Source organism: Monodelphis domestica, chromosome 6 (assembly GCF_027887165.1).
Source record: "Monodelphis domestica isolate mMonDom1 chromosome 6, mMonDom1.pri, whole genome shotgun sequence".
In the NCBI taxonomy this organism is placed as follows: domain Eukaryota; kingdom Metazoa; phylum Chordata; class Mammalia; order Didelphimorphia; family Didelphidae; genus Monodelphis; species Monodelphis domestica.
Window position 1 is genome coordinate 100538507 of NC_077232.1, and position 22511 is coordinate 100561017.

At 40.0% G+C, this 22511-nt stretch overlaps 1 protein-coding gene across 1 annotated transcript in view; it reads right to left on the reverse strand.

Annotated features, from left to right (window-relative positions):
* Positions 1-14877, reverse strand: part of QDPR (quinoid dihydropteridine reductase) — a 37300-nt gene extending 22423 nt beyond the window's left edge. Inside the window, exons 1-3 of the mRNA XM_001369227.4 lie at positions 14638-14877; positions 6106-6198; positions 2265-2361 (exon numbers count right to left, since the gene is read on the reverse strand). Of these exons, the coding sequence (XP_001369264.2) occupies positions 2265-2361; positions 6106-6198; positions 14638-14739 (292 nt within the window). The 5' untranslated portion in view covers positions 14740-14877. The remainder of the gene's footprint in view (positions 1-2264; positions 2362-6105; positions 6199-14637) is intronic.
* Between the last annotated feature and the right edge of the window lie 7634 nt (positions 14878-22511).

Below are 22511 nucleotides of genomic sequence, written 5' to 3' on the forward strand. Positions count from 1 at the left end.
GGCAGCTGACGAGTTTCAATGGGGCCAGGGAGGGCCCGGTCAGGGGAGTCTCTGTGTCAGCATCTTCACCTGAGAATCCACCATCGGCCACTAACCTGTCCGTTGTCTGGCTGGCTGCACAGGCTTCAGAAAACATTAATAGCAAAGATTAAACTTCAAAGAGCCTGTGCCTAAATTACCTTCCCAGCCAAGTGGTTACGCGTTTACGGGCAAATCTGTTTTGGCCTACAAATAACCTCCGTGTCTAAACTCACCCCTCTCGATGGCAAGGCTGGTGACTTACTGTGGCACTGTAAGCCTGTGAAGGGCTTTCCCTCCATTATCTCATTTGTGCCCCCAACACCCCGAACCTGGAGTAGCAACAGGGAAAGGGAGCAGAGGAAGGAGGAGGCGCTGGACTTTGGGTCAGAACACCTGAGCCAAAGTACCAACTGAACCCCCAGGGACTATGTGCCCATGGGCAACTGGCTTAACTTCTTCAGAGGCCTGGACTCCAATCCCTTCTCCATGCCACGGAAAGACTTACACGCTCTGTGAATCAAAGTGCTTCATAAAGTGAGTTACTATTACTGCAAATCTGTACATAAGAACTCTGAATGTGGCCATGACCCATGGACTGATGGAGAAGCAGCCTCCTGCCTCTCAGAAGCAGTAGTGAACTTGTCAATGAAGAAAAGGGAATATAGTTTGAAATCTTATCAATGTATTGATTTGATTTTGTTTGTTTATTTGATATAAACTGCTTAGGAAATAGGGAGCAGGGAGTCATTGGAAAGAGAGGGAGAGGGAGGGATAGAGGGAGGGAAAATGGAGGGAGGGAGATTTACTTATTTTTCACAGCCTACTATGGGCCAAGATGTACTAAATGCTAGCGATAAAAACACAAAAATAAGAGTCTGACCCTATTACATTCTAACAGGGAAGACAACATATACAAAGGTGTGGAGACCAAAGAGGAATAGGGTATTTTAGTGTAAGAAATGATATTTAAAAAGAACATAAAAAAAGTTAAACAAAGAGAGATTATAATTTTGAAAGGTGACTACAAAAGAGAGCCAGTGAAACATCAAGGCCATTTTGCAAAATCATGAGTGACTCATCCACTCCCAGCCAGAAGTCTGTTTCTTGATAATTACCTGAATTATGCACTTTTTTTTTTTAAACCCTTACCTTCTGTATTGGAGTCAATACTGTGTATTGGCTCCAAAGCAGAAGAGTGGTAAGGGCTAGGCAATGGGGGTCAAGTGACTTGCCCAGGGTCACACAGCTAGGAAGTGTCTGAGGCCAAATTTGAACCTAGGACCTCCCATCTCTAGGCCTGGCTCTCAATCCACTGAGCTACCCAGCTGCCCCCGAACTATGCACTTTTATTTAGAGAGTAACAGACCCAGGACCAGGAGGAATTAATATCCTGGGGCATGACAGAATGGTAGAGGCTTTTAAAACACACTTACATTTTGTGAGAAGCAGGGGATGAAAAGGACAGCCTCACCTCATTCTCAATGTCTATGCATTCCTTCAAGACTGTCCCCAATTTATGCTGGATGTGCATGCTAGCTGATGGGAAGGGAAGAGAGATCTCAAACCTTCCTTGCGGCTCTCCCATGTCCTGACATACAAAACTCAGTAGAAAAGTGTGTGACCAAATCAACAAGTCTTTGTGTAAAGAAACCAACATTTATGTAGTAAGAGGACAAATGGATGGATGACTGCTGCCCTCGAGAATCCCTCCTCATCTGTCTAACACCTGAGATGTCAAACCTAGGGTCCCCCTTCCCAAATGAAGCCTGAATCAGACTAAAATGTAAGTGGAAGACATTTAACAAAATGAAGCTACAACAGGCCACAGATAATGTTATTATGTGGTTTTGTCAGTCAAGATGTGGCCCACAAGGATCATTCCGTGCAGTTCTTGGCTCCAGCTGCTATTTGAGTTCACAGCGCAGGCACATCATACATGTTTGTGAACAAACAGAATTACTCAAGACCACCTGCTTGCCAGGGAAAAGAGGCTCTAGCCTCTCAGGCAGCAGCAGGCACTTGTGGAAAGGAGCTTTATTTTTTCCTTCTGAGCTCCTACAGACCTCTGGACCTCTTCTGTCATCCTCTATGCTGCACCTGAAGTTCCAAGTTATTCTGCCCAAACCCCAGATCCTAAGAGTGGTGCCTTAGTTCTCTCTGGACCTCTCCCAGGGCCTAACACATGGAAGCCCAATTTATGGACCAAAAGAAGGAATGAATCATGCAGAAAGAAAAAGACTTACATTTAGCTTTGGCACTGCCTCCTGCCCATCCTCCAGCCACACAAAGAATTGCATCCACTTTCTTATCACCCAAAAGCTTCCCAACATCAACAGTCACCTTCAATAGAAGAAACAAAATTTGGGGAGATTTTTTTGGTTTGGTTTTTCTTTAAACAAAAGACCAAATCTGAATAGGATTCTACTGGGTCAAGTTCCCAAGTTCCTCTTAATTTATTTTAATCAATTTCTAATGATAGAACTGTAAAAAACGGAGATAAGGATCAAACGGAGAAATTTTAAAATGGAGATTTGAACCCCAGACTTCAATCCCCAGAAGTCCTTGCTAGCTCCCAGAATTCCCACTAATCTCCCTGAGTGCAAGATCACAAATTATTATTTAAAGGGGCTCTCCGCCTACTTGAGGCTCTCTTGGCTTCCGCTTCTAGGGAAAGGCATCTCCCAAGATGTAGAAAGTGAAATTGAATGGGCCTTTCGGCCCTCCTAGGCACGTGCTATCTTATTTTGCATTTTCTTTATTTCTTAATCTTTAAAAAAACCTCATAAAAATATAAAACTTTTAGCAGAGAAACAAATTTTTAATCTTAACAGAACAGAATTGTAAACTAAGATCCTGGATTAACCTTATTGGGGGAGGGGGGGAGAGAAATGATCCCTTTTTATTTTTATTTTTTCCCTTTTTTATTTAGAATATTTTTCCATGGTTACATGATTCATGATTCCGCACCCTTTCCTCCCCACTCCCAAAGAAGTTCCACTGGGTTATACATATATAATTGTTCAAAATCTATTTCCATGTTATTCATATTTGCAGTAGAGCAATCTTTTAAAGTCAAAACACCCATCATATCCCTATCAACCCACATGATCGATTATGTTTTTCTTCTGCATTTCTACTCCCACAGTTCTTAGAGAATAATCTAATGATGAAAGTTTGTGGATCTCAGAGAACTGATGAAATACTGGCAGCCATAAACTACATGCTTTACAGAGTCAGGTGGTCAACAAGCATCATTTCAACACCTACTTTACACCAAGCACTGCCTGGCTAACACTGAACATGGGAGTCAAAAGATTCAGATTCAAGGGATGTAGACTCTAAATAACCACCCTATTGCAAATATCAATAATATGGAAATAGGTCTTGATCAGTGACACATGTAAAACCCAGTGGAATTGCTTGTTGGCCATGGGAGGGGGTGGAAGGAGGGGAAGGAAGGAGCATAAATCATGTAACCATGGAAAAATTCTCTTAATTACTCAATTAAATAAATTTTTTTTAAAAATCCAATTAAGTCACAGTACCACCCCTAATAAACTGTTCCCAAGTCACTCATCCTCTCCAAGCCTTACTTTCTTTATCTGTAAAATGGAGATAGTGTTTTTATATTGTACCGACACTACCTACTGCATAGTGCTCTGATGAAAAAGTCTGCCAAGTACAATCCGCTCTAAAACACAGGAGTTAATATTATTATAAAACTCCTCCTTATAGTGCCTTGAATATGCCAGGAGGCTTCCTCCCTCCTGAGAAGGAGCCTTTATCATTTCTACTCATTTCTTCCAGTCTAAAATGTCCTTCCTCCTTACCCCCCAACATTTAGATTTATAAAATCTAAAAGAAAAGGATGGAAACATTAACCTAAAACTAAAATAATTCCTTGAATTAGAACAGGTATTCATGAATTTTTTGTTTTTAATGTGTATATTTTAATGTATATATTATTATATATTACATATATAATTGGTTTCCTTTGCATTCCTATGTATTTTTAAAAGTATATATGCAAATAAATTCACAGGCTGCTAAAGGGGTCCATTACCCAAAAAAGGGTAAGAATTGCTGAATTAGGTCATCTACTCCAAATTCTTCCCAATGTAAGACTCTTTCTACAAAATCCTTCAAATCACAAAGTAGAAAAATTATTTAGGAAAAATAAAAACTATCATACTCTTCCAACAACAGTTACAAAAGGCAGAGGTCCTGGACCTGAAGTCAGAAGACCTGAATTCAAATCCAGCCAGTGGGCAAGTCCACCTAGTCTGCCTCAGTTTCCTCATCTGCAAAATGGGAATAACAACAGTATACACTTCCTGAGTTGTTGTGAGGATAAAATAATTATATAGCACTTTACAAATCTTAAAGTGCTATATAAATGCTAACTGCTATTATTAAAATTGAAAGAAGACCTTAGAAATCAAATAGTCTACCCGTCTCATTTTACAAATGAGAGGAAGCTAAAGCCTAAAGAGATGGAAAGATAGATCTATAAGGAGTAGCAAGACTGAGATTGGAACCCAGATCATCTTTCTTACAAATCCAGTGCTTTTTCCATTTCTTTCTTATAACTGAAGATATCTTCAAAGCATTCCACTTTTCATTATTACACCAGAATAAAATAGTCATGTTGTTCAGGATGCCTCAGAATGCCGACAGCAACTTCTTCCTATTGCTACTATGAGCAATTCTTAAATCAAGGTGATGTTTCCTCATCCTAAACTTCAGTCCATTGACTCAATTCCTGCTAACCTATGGCCTAAATTACTCCTCCAAAAACAGGGCTGTAAAAGCTGATTTTGTCCTCACTTTTTTTTTCCACTCATTTCCCTCAGCTCCTGTTTGCCCATTTTATCATACTTTAGGCAGGCCTTATGTGAAACTTTATTCCATTCTCATTGGCTCCCATCTCCCCCTAAACTCATCCTTAAATTGCCCATTCTCTGTGTTGAGTATCTCTACCCCATGCTTCTTTCCCTGGGTTGTACCCAGGATACCGATGAGGACATGGAACCACTTGCTAACCACTGAGCTCTGAACATTTCAGGAAACACACAAAGAGTAGGAGCACTCCACTGAATGCCCATTGCAGGATTATTACTTTCTGTCACCTGGAGTTTTCCCAGGCTTTGAAGCTTTCTGCTTTACAGTCTACTAATTACTATTTACTAGGTGTGTTTCCCTCCTCAAATGGGTGATTTTATACCTTTTTAGGCTGAAATTTCTCACTATGAGGCATAGAGAAAAATAAAATAAAATCCACTTTTCTGTTTACCTAGTTATCTTTAATGCTAGAAGAGGTGGGAGCTGGGGATGGAAAGAGATCTTATTCCTTTTACTCCTTTCCCCATATCCTTTACTAGTTATACATTTCTCTAAAAAGAAGCAACAGTGGATTTTATTATAATGTCTAAAGCTTTATTTCAGTGAGGATTTCTCATTCATTTCCTACACCCCATCTCATCACTCCCTGCTCAGTCCTATCCATCCTTCAAGAATCAGCTCAAATACAATCTTTTCCAGAAACCTTCCCCAGGAATTGCCCCCTTTCTGAATTCTCAGGGCACTTTGTTCTGAGACAGAAGAGCTAAGGGTTAGACAAACAAGATTAAATGACTTGCCCAGGAGCACATGGTTAGGAAATCTCAGGGTACTCTGTACTGTTTCTATCATCTACTGATTCTATTTTCTTTTTGTAGCACTCAGTTCAAAGGCAGATCTCAATTCAAATTCAGGCTCTGCCATACACTAGCCTTCAAATCCAAGTCATACCTCAATTTTCTCATCTATAAAATGAGACTGATATGTGTATATATACATATATACACACATATGCAAATATATAACTATATTCACAGTGTTATTGAGAATCAAATTAGATACTCTATTTAAGTCATTGGTTTGTAAAGCACTCCACAAATGTCAGCTATTATTACTACTGTCATTACTAGATAAGCTAGTCATAAGCACAGGACTTTCACCTGCCATAGAGCCTAATAATTGCTGGATGAATTAGAATTTTGAATTTTCAACATTCTACCATTCCTAGAACATGTTTATAATTACCTGGTCAGCTTGCTCCGTAAAGGAATCAGTCATTTTGACAATCACACTGGCGTTGGCTTCTTCATTTTCTACCACATCAATGCTAGCAACCCACTAGTGTGAACAAGAAAAAAATTTTAGTAAAAAAAGGACACAATTTTATTATTCTTTTTATCAGACATCGGGACAGGCCAAGGACCTTGAAAAAGGTCCACTAGAAGGGTGATTTTAAAAGTACCTTAAACTTTTCAATATTCTGTGCTGGGCCTTCTCTGTTCTGAGAAGTCTTGTTTAACTTCCTTATATATCCTTATTTCAAAGATGAAAAAAATAGAGATCAAAAGGAAACTTGCCCAAAGTCACATGGTGAATTAGTAGAGACAGAGTGAAATATTATTACCCTGGTCCCAGAGTCAGAAGATTGGGCTCTAGCTATGACTGTTGTTTATCATCCCATCCCCTCTATCACATCATGTTGGTTTCCTCATCTGCAAAATGGCACTGGTCATACTCATAGCTTTAAATAGCACTAAATCATAGCTTTAATAGAGAGAAAAAGTTTTGCAAACAGGCACCAAATATCCCCAGCTCAGGGAGGAGAGGAGTGGGAAGTAGGGGGTGAGACGTTGGCAGTGGAACTGCAAGAAGATGCCCAGAGTAGAACCGTGAGTCCAGGCCAGGCAAGCTAAGGTGATTTCTCACTGATAAGAAGCGGAGGGTCCCAGCACCCAGAGCTGGTGTTCCCAAATCCGGGTAGAGTCAAACAGAATACAGCACACTGAGATTAAAGATATGCCACAGGCCTAGAAGTTTATTCCCAGGGAAAAACACCAAAAGTTTTTGAACAATGTTTCTTAGAAAAAGCAGTCTTGGTACCACAAAGAGCGTAACTATGAATATTCTTGTACAAGTCTTTTTCTTTATCTCTTTGGAGAAAAAACACAGCAGTGCTATGGCTGGATCAAAGGGCAGACAGTCTTTTAGCACCCTTTGGACATAGTTCCAAATTGCCCTCCAGAATGGTTGGATCAATTCACAACTCCACCAGCAATGCATTAATGTCCCCACTTTGCTACATCCCCTCCAGCACTCATTACTTTCCTTTGCTATCATGTTAGCCAGTCTGCTAGGTGTGAGGTGATACCTCAGAGTTGTTTTGATTTGCATCTCTCTGATTATAATAGATTTAGAACACTTTTTCATGTGCTTTTTAAGTTTTGATTTCTTTATCTTAAAATTGCCTATTCATGTCTCTTGCCCATTTATCAACTGGGGAATGGCTTGATTTTTTGTACAATTGATTTAGCTCTTTATAAATTTGAGTAATTAAACCTTTGTCAGAGGTTTTTGTTATAAAGATTTTTTTCCCAATTTGTTGTTTCCCTTCTAATTTTGGTTGCATTGATTTTATTTGTACAAAAACTTTTTAATTTAATGTGATCAAAATTATTTATTTTACATTTTGTGATTTTTTTCTAACTCTTGTTTGGTCTTAAAATCTTTCCTTTCCCAAAGATCTGACATGTATACTGAAGGGATGCCCTCCAGTTGGGGAATGGCTGAACAAATTGTGGTATATGTTGATGATGGAATACTATTGTGCTCAAAGGAATAATAAAGTGGAGGAATTCCATGGAGACTGGAACAAACCTCCAGGAAGTGATGCAGAGTGAAAGGAGCAGAACCAGGAGAACATTGTACACAGAGACTGATACATTGTGGTATAATCGAATATAATGGACTTCTCCATTAGTGGCAATGCAGTGACCCTGAACAACTCGGAGGGATCTACAAGAAAAAAACACTATCCACATCCAGAAGAAAAACTGTGGGAGCAGAAACACCGAAGAAAAACAACTGCTTGATCACATGGGTGGATGAGGATATGGCTGGGGATGTAAACACTAAATAATCGCCCTAGTGCAAACATCAACAACATGAAAATAGGTTTTGATCAAGGACACATGCAAAAACCCAGTGGAATTGCGTGTTGGCTATGGGAAGGAGTGGGGGGAAGGGAGGAGAAAGAATATGATTCTTGTAACCAAGGAATAATGTTCTAAATTGACTAAATAAAATTTTCAAAAAAAAAAAAAAGCAATCTTGTAGGGTAGCTGGGTAGCTCAGTGGATTGAGAGCCAGGCCTAGAGACGGGAGGTCCTAGGTTCAAATCTGTCCTCAGACACTTCCCAGCTGTGAGACCCTGGGCAAGTCACTTAACTCCCATTGCCTAGCCCTTATCACTCTTCTTCTGTCTTGGAACCAATACACAGTATTGATTCTAAGACAGAAGGTAAGGGTTAAAATTAAAATTTTTTTTAATAAAAAAGCAATCTTGGAGCAGCTGGGTGGCTCAGTAGATTGAGAGCCAGGAGAGCCAGACATAGAGACAGAAGTTTCTAAGTTCAAATATGGCGTCAGATACTTGCTAGCATTGTGACCCTGGGCAAGTCAGCATTGATTCTAAGACAGAAAATAAGGGTTTAAAAAAAAAGCAATATTTTTGGCAAATATTCTGACATTTATTTCTATCTCCAGAGAAAGAGCTGATAAACAGGAATAAATAAAACATAGTTTTCTATATAAATCTAACTTTTTGTCAAATGGTGCCTTCTTTAATGGGGGGAAAGGAGGGAGTTAACTGAAAGTCTTCATATTTTAAATGTTACATATAAATATATAAATTTTTTAAGTCAGTTTTTTTATAGTCATATACAATTTGAGACTAGCTGGCAAATCTAAAGGCTAGCCTACCCTGCTTCCTACTCCTTCTCATTACCTTAGATAGCTTTTCCAGAATATCAGTTATATTAGCAGTTCTTCTCTTTCTTTATCTTGTCCCTCTGGGGGGGATATGAACCTCTACTAACATCAAGAGGAAAATAAACCTTACCAACTGCCTAATCCAAACTAAAAATTCAATTCCTCATCTATTTCCTTGCAGCTGAGGGGGTAGGTGAGAGACCCTGAAAAAAGGAAAGAGGAAAAACTAAAATAAGCTAAGAAATAAACAATGGCAAAATTGCACATTTCAAAATTCATCCTCTCCACTTATTGCTCAGAAATGCTTGCTTCAACTCTTAAGCAGGTCCCACCAGGGCCTACCCTTTACAAATGTTATCTCATTTGGTCTTTCTAATAACTTTGTGAGGTAGGAGCTCTTGTTATCCTCATTTTATAGATGAGGAACCTGAGGCACACAGAGGTTAAGTGACTTGCCCAAGGTCAAATAGCTAGTAAGTATTTCTGAAGCCAGCTTTGTTTTGTTTTTAAACACCAACCTTCTGTCTTAGAATCAATACTATGGATTGGTTCCACTGCAAAAGAGCAGTGGAGGCTAGGCAATGGGATTAAGTGACTTGCCCAGGGTCAAAAGAAATATTTGAGGCCACATTTGACCCAGGACCTCCCATCTCTAGGCCTAGCTTTCTACCCACTGTACTACCTAAATGCCAGATTTTAACTCAGTTTTCCTGGAGAAGAGCAAATATCCTTTTCAAAAAAGGAAAAGAGAAAATGTCCTTTCAAAAAAGATAAGGGCAGAGGAGGCAGCTGGGTCCTCAGGACACAGTGCATTGAGAGCCAGGCCTAGAGACTGGGAGGTCCTAGATTCAAATCTGTCCTCAGACACTTCTCAGCTGTGTGACCCTGGGCAAGTCACTTGACCCCACTGCCTAGCCCTTACCACTCTTCTGCTTTGGAACCAATACACAGTATTGATTCCAAGACAGAAGGTAAGAGTTTAAAAAAAAAAGAAAAGAAAAGAAAGGGCAAAGTCTCAAAGCAATAGGAAAGGTAGCAGCCATGAGGGAAGGATCACTTCTTTTAAGACTGAAAGGTCCTTTAAGATCATCTGAATAAACTCCCCTCCTTATTTTATGCCTGAAAAAAACAAAGACCCAGAGGTCAACTGATTCTCTGGATGAACCTTTTTTTAATTTCTCTCACTCCTATGAGAGCATCAAGGTATAGTGCATCAAGAGCCAGTCTCAGATCCAGGAAAATCTGGGTCCAAGGCCTAATTTTGTTCTGAGACCTTGGACATGTGACTTGACTTCTCAATGCTCAAGGAAACTCTTAAGACTATATGCATTGTAGATAATTTGCTCATTGCTAAAGGGAGTTTCCTTATTAAGGGATTTTTCTACTGATGAAACCACAGGTCATATCCTTAATCCTATAATATAGTGTATATTTTCTAGCTTCTGTCACAAATCCAGATAGAAAAATAATATCAGTGGCAATGTAAGAGACCAAGAATAGTAGAAACACACAAAAAATAATGTTTTCAAACTATTATTAGAGACCCATCTTGTCATATAGGCCCAGGATAATTATTAACCAAAAACAAATCCTCAAGTTGAACAAATTTATTTAATAGAGTTCAGTGAAAACATACCCAGAATGTTAAAGGTTCTCCTGGGAAAACTATGGACAAGAAAAATGTGGAGTATCTGTATATTAGGGAAATAAAGGGAATCCAAGAAGAAATACATTCAAAGTTCCTTAAGGAGAGAAACTTTTTTGCCTCTTCTTGTATTCCGAGAGCTTAGCACAGTGCCTGGCACACAGAAATTTATTGATTATTAATTAATAAATAATTAATATTTTATTAATTATTAATAGTATTAATAAATTATTTAAAAACTTAATGAATGTTTATTGGCTGATTGGATAGAAGCATGATAGGGCAATGATAGAGGAAAATTAGAAGGAATCTCTACTGATTTCATTTTAGTTTTGTTTTCTTTGCTAAATAAAATGATGTTTGGATTGAAAGTAGAATAAAAATGAGAGAGATGAAACCCAAGAGAAGTAGGGAGATAGGAAGAGCATGCAGGGGACCATGAGGAGTATAAGCCACCAGGTCCAGATGAACTGAAAGGGGTCAGTCCCAGGGTAGTACATGACCAGGCAGATGCAAGTGCTAAATCATTGTCAGCCATAATCTTTGAGAGTTCACAGACTGGAAAAGAATAAATATTGGCAAGGGAGGGAAGGAGGGAGGGAGACAGAGAGGGAGGGAGGGAGGGAGGGAGGGAGGGAGGGAAGGAAGGAAGGAAGGAAGAAAGGAAGGAAGGAAGGAAGGAAGGAAGGAAGGAAGGAAGGAAGGAAGGAAGGAAGGAAGGAAGGAAGGAAGGAAGGAAGGAAGGAAGGAAGGAAGGAAGGAAGGAAGGAAGGAAGGAAGGAAGGAAGGAAGGAAGGAAGGAAGGAAGGAAGGAAGGAAGGAAGGAGGGTAGGTGTGGAGAGAGGGAAGGAAGGAAGGAGGGTAGGGGTGGAGAGAGGGAAGGAAAGAAAACAGAATTGACTTCAATTTCTCGTAAAATTCTAGAAAAAATTATTAAAAGCAGAGGGATTGAGGATCTAGAAAAACAAGCAAGAATCATAAGGAGCCAGTCATCAAGAAGACATTCTAGGCTAACCTAAGTTTATTTTTTGATAAAATAAAGAGATTAGTTATAGGGATAATGATGATAATAATAGGAGCATTTATATAGCAATTACTATGAGTCAGGCATTGTGCTAAGTAAGTAGTTTTACAATTTTACTCCTTTTAATCTGTACAAAAAACCCTGGGAGGGAAGTACTATTATTATCCTTATTTTAGTGCTGAGGAAACTGAGGCAGACAGAAATTAAATGACTTGTCCAGGGTCATACAACTAATAAGTACATCTGAAGTTAGAGTTTAACTCGGGTCTTCCTGACTCCGGATCCTATATTACTATCCAGTACAATGCCAAGTATCTCCAAAATGCCAGACATAATAATTTACCTCAAGACAATTTATATAATAACATTATATACACAAATAACTTTAAAAGACTTTAATTTCTCTTTTATCATCAAATCTACTCTCCCTATAATCTAATACAACTGCCCCAAAACAGAGGCTTTACAAGAAAGAGTATTTAACTAATAATGAGAGTCCTTGGTTTGGAATTCTTTGTAATATTAGGAAAATTGCTTAACATTTCCGAATCTCATTTTCCCTGAATGTAAAAGGGAGAAAAGAGGCTATACTGGGTCATCTCTAAAGTCTCTTCCAAATTTAAAATATTATAAGCTCTAATAAAGAATAAAAAATAATGGGAAAGGAACAACAATCAGATGAGCCAAACCTTGATCAACCCAGGAGAATGGGGCAACAATTCAGAATAGGTGAGCTAGAAATTACTCTCATTGTCCTCCAGTCAAACACCCTCATTTTAGAGATGAGAAACTGAGAACCAGAAAAGTGGGGAAATCTGTTTAAGGTTAAAAATAGAAGCAGAGGCAAGGCTGGAACTAGAATCCAGGTAGAAGAAAAAAAGAGAAAGTCCACCCACATACTAATGAAGCCTCTTCAATCAAGGTCTTTCACATTTATCTAAGTAGCAGAGGGGCAAAAATGGGGACCCAAGTTCAAATTCTGACTCCACTGCTAATTGGTTAATTTATCATAGTTAATAATAAATAATAAAAAATATATTATCTATAATAAAATATAACTATAAATTACATATAAACATAAATTATGTAATTATAAATAAAAATAAATAAATATAAAATTAAGTATTCCATCAAATAAATTAATTAGAAATTAATCCACCATGGATAAAAGGCTTTTAGCCTACTTCCTCAGATGTAAAATGGGAAAAAGTAATTTTTCTTTCTTCCTCATAGGGATGTTCTATGGAAATGCTTCATCAATCTTAAAGCACTATAAAAATAAGTTATTATTCTCCACACTCTATCCAGATCTGGAGGGCCCCAGGACCCCAGAGTCTACCTGAAACCTTCCTATTAATGCTCCTTTTAACTTTTTCTCCCTGCAGATCAACTCTGTCCCTTTCCCCTTCAAATTCATCCTGCCACAAAAAAACTCAAAATCCCGGTCCAACTGCCCTCTTCCCAAAGGACTACTCTTCTTCAGGTTCCCAGGGGTACCCCTGTGCATTCTAAGGCCTTTATATCCACCCAGCAATATTTCTCCCAATTGGAGTTCCTTTTTCTACTACTATCTTCAAGTGCTTACACATGAGTAAATGTCTAATTTTTTTTCCCTGTTCATTCTTTAGCTATCCCATATTCACTGCTCCCTTGTTCTCCAAGTGAAAGTTCTGACAGACAAACACAGTCCTTAAATAGACCTAATCTCAGTTAAGTAGAAGTTTCTTCACAGTTCTGCCCAGCCTGACTATTCAGTTTGACCCTATAAAGGTAACATGAATTTTACCGGTCAAACAAGCTTTGAACGTTCCAAGTGAGGACAAAGATTCCTCTTTTTATGAGTAAACACTGGTTCTTTTGGCAAGTCTTCCTTAATCTATTCACCTGCTGTCAAAAGTCCCCAGAAAAAAAATAATAATCTTGTGTCCAGTCCTGCAACTGGGAATGCTCAAAAGCAAGGCAGGCCCTGGCTTTAGGTATAGGCCATCCTCTTATCAGGGAAGCTGGAGCCCCTCCTCCCCCCATAGGGACCAGTACAGTCAGTCATACAAGGACTTCGACCCCTATTTGCCCATCAGGTTTATTTTCTCCCTCCCTCCTCCCCCCCAAGTTAACACTGTCAGTGCCATCCTTGGGAAGAGACTGGGGGATCAGATTTAGATATTCATTTAATTTGTAAAAGTAATACTAACAACAGAAGGGACCTAGCTGCTGTCCTTGGGCACGAATGTACCTACATTAAACGGGCAAAAGAAGACTCCTTTATTTGATAGGTGAGGAAACTGAGGCCTGGAGGTGTAAAATGCTTTGCCCAAGTTTTCTAGAGTCCCCAGGCAGGAACCTCTTAATCTCCAAATCCCGCGAGCCACAACTGGGGGGTCAGGAGGGAGCTGCACCCCGGCTTCCTCACCCTCCCCTCCTTTCCTTTTCCTGGGGAAGAAGGAAATTATGTCGTTGGGTGGGCTTTACCACCTTCACCACAACCCGGGAACCGCTGCTCCTGCTGTCAAGTGAGGATCCCTTGCCCTGGCGGAGGGTGCGTCCGAGAAGGGCAGCCAGTTGTGGTTTTAACCCCCCGTTACAAGGACTCGCTCTCTTTAAATTTGGGGGATAACGTACTGGCCCGAGGACCAAGGCTTCAACCCTCCCCTCACCAGAGTTTAAAGGGAGAAGAGAAGGGAAGGCGTGTAGACAAGGGAGAAGTATAGTTGTATCTGAGCATGCGCGAGAGGAGAGGGACCATGTGTGTTTGGGGGTATCCCGGAAGCAGGGACATGTATTCGAGCACGGGGAAGGGGGGTGTTTTGGGATATCGCGGAGGCGGAGGGGTGGGGGTTCATGGGTGTTTCGGGGTATCCCAGAAGCGGGGGTATGAGCACGAACACAGAGGTACTTGCATGGGGGTACGTGCAGGTGTGCGTGTGTACACAAGTGAGACCGAGCCCACAAAACGGGGAATCCCACCCCCGGCTCTGGTAGGGGAAATCAAGGCCCCCCCCTCAGGCTTGAGGGCTCAGGGGAGCCCAACATCACGCGCGCACGCACACGCGCGCACACATACACACAGAGAAATGCCCCCTTTGGCCCGGTAAGTCCCTCACGCAAACAAACCCCCGATTACCCAGTCCTTGGCTCGGAAAGCCTGCACACATTTGGTGCCCAGCGCCCCTCTGCCTCCGTACACCAGCACCCGGCGCGCGTCCCCAGAGGCTGCTGCCATCATCCCTGCCTGCCCGCCCGTACAGCTCCACCGGCGACCCCAAGCTCTGGGCCCCGCCTCGGCCCGCCCCTCAGGACACGTGCTAAGAAAGCAAGAGTGACTGAGGTGCCTTTGCTCTGCTCACTCCAGGATCACTGCTGCCGCCTAGCTGGCTGTCGAGTTGGTGGGCGTCTTATGGGCTTGCACCCTGACCTCAGAGCAGAAGGGGCCAAGAGGCGTTCTCTCTCCGGGATAGAAGGGGTGGCCACTCTGTCCTGCCCTGGGAGCGGGCAAACTACTAGGTACAGGATTCTAAGCAAGATAAAGTACATTCCTTTTGTTAGTTCTTTCCCCAAAAGCTGGGATCTTTGGATTTAACGAACACTAAGTTGCTACGGACATTAAATAACATGTGTTGGATTCCCTAATCCATTGATCCACCATTCTATTTCTTTTTTTCTCTCACTTTTTTAACTTTTTCAGTTACATGTAGAAACAATTTTTTGACAATTGTTTTCTGATATTTTATAATTCAGATTTTTCCCTACCCTCCCCCACCCCAAAAGGTGAATATGCTAGTATAGGTTATACTCATACTTTCATGAAATACGTACTTCCATATCGCTCATATCATAATAGGAGACACCTGTCACACATAGGAGAAATCTTGGGAAGGAAATAAAATGGAAGGTGGCAGGCTCTGATCCAGAGAGAATTATCCTCCTTGGATAGTCCTTTAGATTTGAGATGGTCAGAGAGATGCACCTCTTTGATATCATCAAGTTGTATCTCAGACATCCATCTGTCCTCTAAACTATGAGGGTCACCCCCTATGTCTTCAGGCAATCCTCCCCCCTGCCCATGCCTCAGTGCAGTTACAAATGAAATGAATATCCAAATCTGACTCTAAGGATATTTAACCACTCTAGAGTCACATCTCCACTGTGGCATAAAGTCATGTCTTCACTGTTGAAAAGAGTATAAAGACCCCAGAATTGATGTCATCTGGGAACAGCTTTCCATGTGTGCTGTTCAATCTAGGAGGCAGTCTTCCACCTATGCTGTCCTCCTGGCCAGATTCAACATTACTTTCTAAATTAATAAATTTCTCTTTTTTATTTTTAAGCTAAGTTTCAGAGGCTTGCATCCTTGCAAAAGGTACCCTTCCCGAAGCCCGGGGGTTCACCTCAAGCCCCCCACAACACTTCTCCAGCTTATTTGACAGGTAAAGAAACTGAAGCAAGCAGGGATAAGTGACTTTCCCAGTGTCACATAGCTAGGAAATGTCTCACAACTCATTTGATATCAGAAAGATGTCTTCCTGAGTTCAGGTGTGGAACTCTATTCACTATGCCTGTGTTAACTTGGAAAAACAACACAGAACTATTAAATAGTCAGGAAAACCACTCTTTAATTAAGGAAAGGGGTTCAGTGCTCTCCTTAAGACCTCCACACAGAGGTATGAGCTATACACCTCCCATAAAGAGTCCAGAGACTTGAGACTCTGGCTGCTCTGGTCACTGACCCCTGGGAGAGCCAAATGTGCTACATTGACAACTCCAAAGAGCCATTAAAATGGGAAGCTTAAATCCCTTTCTAGGGGAACTTGGGGACTGAGGATGAGAGGGATAGTTGGTTGACTTTACAATGGTAACAAAGGAAAATGAGGAGTCCCAGACAGGAATAACGTGGAGAGGCTGATGCTTCACAATGGGCACAAAAGGGAAAGATCCAGACAAGGGTTGGTCTACCTAGGGTAAAGGACTTTGGCTCCAGGGGAGAAACCATTGGGACAAAAGAGATACTTAACACCTTAATACAGTATTCATTAAACAAACAGAAGGAAAATGCTCACTGATCCTATGGGGAATTTTTTTTATTCAAACAAAAGTATAGAGATCATTGCTCAGCAGATTAGAGTTTTGACAGATCCTAACTGTAACTTACACACCAGTAAGACAGAGAATATATTTATGAAGATTAGCCCTCCCCACCTAAAGTATTTTCTATTGTTAGTCTGAGACTCTGAGGTTGGACTTTCCCCTCAGGCAGAAACTCTCATGTGACTAGGTCAAACTTGGGACTTTTCACCTTTAAGCTAACTAAACTGGGGGACATTGAATTTTACTAGGCTCCAAGTTTGGGGGGGGGGGGGGTTGGATTCCACATTAACACCTCCTAACTGCCAAATAAGAGATGTAGTCCAGGTATAATCAACAAGACTTAGTGACTGATTGGATATGGTGGGAAGAGAATGAGGAGCAGAAGATGCCTTTGAGTCTAGAAACCCGGTTTATTAGGAGAAATGAGTTCTATTTTAGATATGTTGAGTATATGTCTGTAGGACATACAGATACAGCTATTTTAACAGATATTTGCTGATGTGGGACTTAAGAAAGCAGAGATAGATGAGACAGAGGGGAGAAGAGAGAGAAAGAGAAATGTAGACAGACTAGATAGATAGATAGATAGATAGATAGATAGATAGATAGATAGATAGATAGATAGATAGATAGATAGTGTATGATTGAAAATCTGTTACCCTTAAAAAGAACTACATATCCCAAGAGCCCACTGACTTCCTGTCATTCCATACTTCCTGTAGACAGAGGATAAAGGGCATGGGCTTTGGAGGCTCTAGCTCTCTGATGTGGTGAGTGGGGTTGACATGGCTAACCAGCCATGGGCACCTGGTCTGTTGAAAGAGTTAGTCCCATGAGAATTGATATCAGCAAGAGAGAAGGGGTAGAGAAAAAAAGAGGGACCAAGATAGGTCCCTGGGGGACATTCACCATTAGGTTTCATATGATAAGATGTGGGGAATTTTTTTTATTCAAACAAAAGGATAGAAATCATTGCTCAGCAGTTAGTCCAATTAGAGTTTTGACAGATCCTAACTGTAACTTACACACACACACCAGTAAGACAGAGAATATATTTATGAAGAGGGGAGATAACTCAAATCCAGTTCATGAAAGGAAGAAGACGTCTACATCAGTGAATGTCTGTGAACAAAATAGAAGCTGTAGTTTGCAAGGTAAAGTAATTTGGTAAAGACCCAGGACACAACAGCCCACCCTTTCTCAGGATCCTATTAGACCATCCTTATTAGATTGCATTGAAGCATCTGGTTAGATAGAAATAAAATGAGAAAGTCTCTAAGCTCCAAGACCTCTGTAAGGATAAAGAGAAACTCCTCCAATATAAACTCAGATAATGTGAGCCCCACCAACTTCCCCTGCAAGAGAGTGAGAATGTGGTCAAGCACCTTTTTCTCTCCTCTCCAACTCATGCAAAAACATCACAAAATTCCTCTTCCCAAAACAAGAAAGAGTAAAGAGAAAAGACTGAGACAAGACTGCCTGGAATATACAGTGTATGTGTATATGTGTGTGTATATACATATAGGTGTAGATTTATATATATGATATATATATATCATATATATATAATATATATCATATATGTATTTATACATATATCTATATGTTGTATTATTTTAATATAACTAGGGCAAATTTATATTTATGTACATACATAGATTATAACATATACATACAAATATATATTCTTTTTTTTTAATTTATTCAGTACATTAACATTCCCATGATTCACCTTCCCCTTCATCTCTGAACTAGAGGAGGCAGTCTTTTATATGATTGGTGAATGGAAGAAATCAGGGAGATTTTTCTTCATTCCAGAGCCATCTCTAACATTTACAAGTTTTGAGATCAATCAACAAGGATTTATCATGTGCTTTGGATACTTATTTAACCTCTAAAAAGGCTCAATCTCCTGGTCTGTAAAATGGGAACAATAATACTCGAGACACCTTCTTTATAGGGTAGTTGAGAGGGAAGTACTTTGCCAGCTTTGAAGCACCTTATAAATATCAGTTTTATATATATAATATGTTTTTCCTTTCTCTGCTTTCAGTTATTATAGCTGCAGTTGCTAGAGAGCATCACTAACTCTCTAGTCCAGTGGTTCTCAACCTTTCTAATGCTGTGACCCTGCAATACAGTTCCTCATGTTGCGGTGACCCCAAACCAAAAAATTATTTTGGTGGCTACTTTAAAACTGTAACTTTGCTACAGTTATGATTCAGAATGTAAATACCTGATATGCATTATGTATTCTCATTGCTACAAATCAAACATAATTTAAACAGAGTGATTAATCACAAAAACAATATTTAATTATATGTTGAGAAATATTAATCCAGCAGGAGGCAGCCTGAGCACTGGAGCGGGAGGTAAGTCCTGCCTGGGGTGGGGGTCCGCAGATGCTGCCTTCTTCTTCCTGTCGTCTCCCTCCAGCTCCAGCTGAGGCTTCACTTTGCTGGGGTTACTCGGCTCCGTTATCCCCTCTAGGACTCGTTCTTAACCCCTCCGGAGCCAGCACCCGGGTGCTCTCTCTAGGTCTCTGTTTGAGTCCAGACTCTAGGCAACAGGGTAAATCCATCCCTCATTGAGGGAGGGCTGCTGATAGGTAACTAATATTAGTACAATGTGCGGGCAGCAAGGTCCCCGTTCTTTCCGAGATCTTGCTGTAAAGTAGTGCCATTTCTCAGCGGCTAAAGCCCTCGGAAAATATGTATTTTCCGATGGCTTTGGGCGACCCCTGTGTTTTGGTTGTTCAACCCCTGCCGGAGTCACGACCCACAGGTTGAGAACCATAGATCTAGTCTATTGTCTTTATACCATTTTCTGGATGAAACCTAAAGTGGGCTCACACGGAAAAGTGAGAATTATTTGTACCTTGGAAGTTTTGTTCTCCCTCAGTGAGGCTTCTAAGATTTTTAGAGTTCTAACTCTAAACTGTTGCTTCTAGGCCTTTTATTTTAAAGAGAAACTAAGGCCTAAAGATGGCATATGTTCAAAGTCACCCTGTGGGAGAGTGGGGATTCAGACCTATTTCCTATAAATCTAAATCTAATGCTTTTAAAATTGTCTCCTTGGGGCTTCTTGGTCTCTGATAACAATGCCCCTAATGGTTAAATTTAATAAAAACATGATTAAGCATTTAAATGCCACTATATCCTTACTATAGTGGGACTAGGAAAAAGTCTTTCTATTAACTCCTCAGTAACTTCTGAGTGCCTCATTTTGTTCCAAAATTGAACCCATCAAGTTCAGGCCCATCACTAATAATGCTCAATAATGGGGCAGCTGGGTGGCTCAGTGGATAGAGAGCTAACCCTGGAGACCAGAGGTCCTAGGTTCAGATTTGACCTTGAGTTTAAATATGGCCTCAGGTTCAAATTTGGCCTCAGACATTTCCTAGCTATGTGACCCAGGGCAAGTCACTTAACCCCAACTGTCTAGTTCTTCTCATTCTTCCACCCTAGAACCAATTTGGTTCTAAGGCAGAACTTAAGAGATTTAAAAACAATGATAATATTGGTGGTCAACAACAATAGATACTAAGCTTCTACTCTGCATATGAGATACTGTGATGGATACTTGAAGAATACTTCAAAAATGAATTTTAAACATCTTCAGTCAGCAAACTTAGACTCAGGTTCCCCCTTTATTTATATAATATTTATATTTATATATTTATTATATATTTATATAATAATCCTACCAGGTTCTAACACAAAAATTCTGAATGATTCTGCAACAATCCTTCCAAAACACTACAATATTCTAGAGAATTACTGTAGCTTATTTGGATGTCAAAATGGATCTGATTTCGTCAATGTAGTACTCCCTCCAAAAATGCAGACACATTTCTGTTGTCTACCCATTTTGTGCCATAAATCTTCTGCAGATGTCTCCTTAGATCTCTTCACACGCCACAGACACCAGTGTTTCACACGCCATCAACATATGTCTGTTGACGTGCTTTATACCATTTCTCCTGCCTGAGTCTTCATTCATAGTGTGTGTTCCAATCTGAATTTTTGTAAAATGTTTGCAAAATACTGCAGGATGAAATATATAAAAACACGAAACAAAAATAACCTAAACCTAGACCTGCCCTTCATACCCTTTTATCACATGCAGAAGAGTTGGTGTGCCTGTCTGCGGTCCGTAAAATGATCACTCCTCCACAAATCTGAACTGACAAGAGCTGAAGAGATGGAGGAGGCTAGGTGACATTGTTCTCAACCAGGCAGTGGGGTATTGTCTTTCTCGGAGCTCCTAAATTTAGAGTGTGTCCATGAATTGGTTAAAAATTGCCTAAGTCTGCAAAAAGTTGCAACTATTGGTAGGTATTCTATTAGGTCCTGTTTTATTCCTTTTATGATTATGTATTTAAATCTAAAAATGTGAATTTTTATGTAAAATATAGGGATATATTTGAGACTACATATCTAATCATGTCTGTTTATTCCAAGAGTAGAAGGTTAGAAGGTGCCATTATGATATGGTCCCAAAGGGCTCTGCAAATTACAGTTGAAGATTCAGGGAAGAGAGGTGGGAGTTTGCTGATGAGACAGGGATTTGGGGATATTTTGTTTGGGTAAAACCAGCCACACTAACTACATCCTATAAAGTAACAAGATTATTTGGAGCCACTTGAAGAGAGAGAGAGACAGAGGGAGAAAGAGAGATAGTGTATAGAAGATGGCTCTGTCAACATGGAATCTAGAAACGCCAAGCTTGTAGCTTGGTAAGATCTGGTGAACCTCAAGTTTTAGGACTAGCTTGTAAGTTGGGGGTAGATTCTCAAGGGAAGGGGGAGGAAGTACAAGCTTTGGGGTCTCCAACTTACAAGCTAGTCCTAAAATCTGGGGTTCATCAGATCTTACCAGGCTACAAATTAAGGGTTTCTAGATTTCATGTTGACAGCTTACTCTGTAAGGAACATACATACAGAGATGAATTTGCTCCCTCCCCAGGTTAGTGGGACACATAGCCCCAGTGTTTGGCTTCCTTAGATCCCGATTCTTTTAGTGAATAGGATCAGATTAATTAGTCTCCGTGCCACCTGGTGGTTACATTTATCTAGCATGTCACTGCTTACAAAGAGCTATCTATTCTCTCATCCGAGTCCTCCAACAACTTCATGAAGTAGATGATCTAATCCTTGTTATCTCCATCCTTATGATACAATAGAAGAAACATTGACTTTGGAGTCAAAAGTCTTAAATAGAAAATGTCATCTCTAAAACATCTTCCCTGGATGACCTTAGACAAGGCTCTTAGCTTCCCCCAAGGTTTCTGTTTCCTCTTCTATAAAGTGAAATTGGTCTAGATCAGGGATTTTTAATAATCTTAATAGATCCTCTTCTTAGAATACATATAATACATATATAAGTTCATGTAAATAATGCAAGTAGAATAGGCCCTAAAAATAAGTCTTTGATAACTTTTTAAATCTAAATTCATTTCCAGAGGAGATATTGTGGCTTTGGAGAGGTTGTACCACACATGCACCAGAAGCTGCTGGCTCAAAAAGAGGGCATCTTTTGAACATCCTTCACTAGATAACTAATAAAGTAATACACTGGCTCTCTACAGACTTACGAAAGGCATAAATGAGCTATTGTTGGAGTTCTGTGTCACAATATATACATATACATATATATATATATATATATATATATATATATATATATATATATATATACACAATATATATCAGTTCTGGGCAGCTAAGTGGGGCAGAGGATAGAGCACCAGCACTAGAGTCAGAAAGACTCATCTTAACTGAGTTCAAATCTGGCTTCAGCTTATTAGCTGTGTGACCCTGGGCAAGTCACTTAATCCTATGTACATATATTGTATATATGTATACAAATACACACATACTTGTTTCTCTCATTAGAATGTAAACTCTTTGCT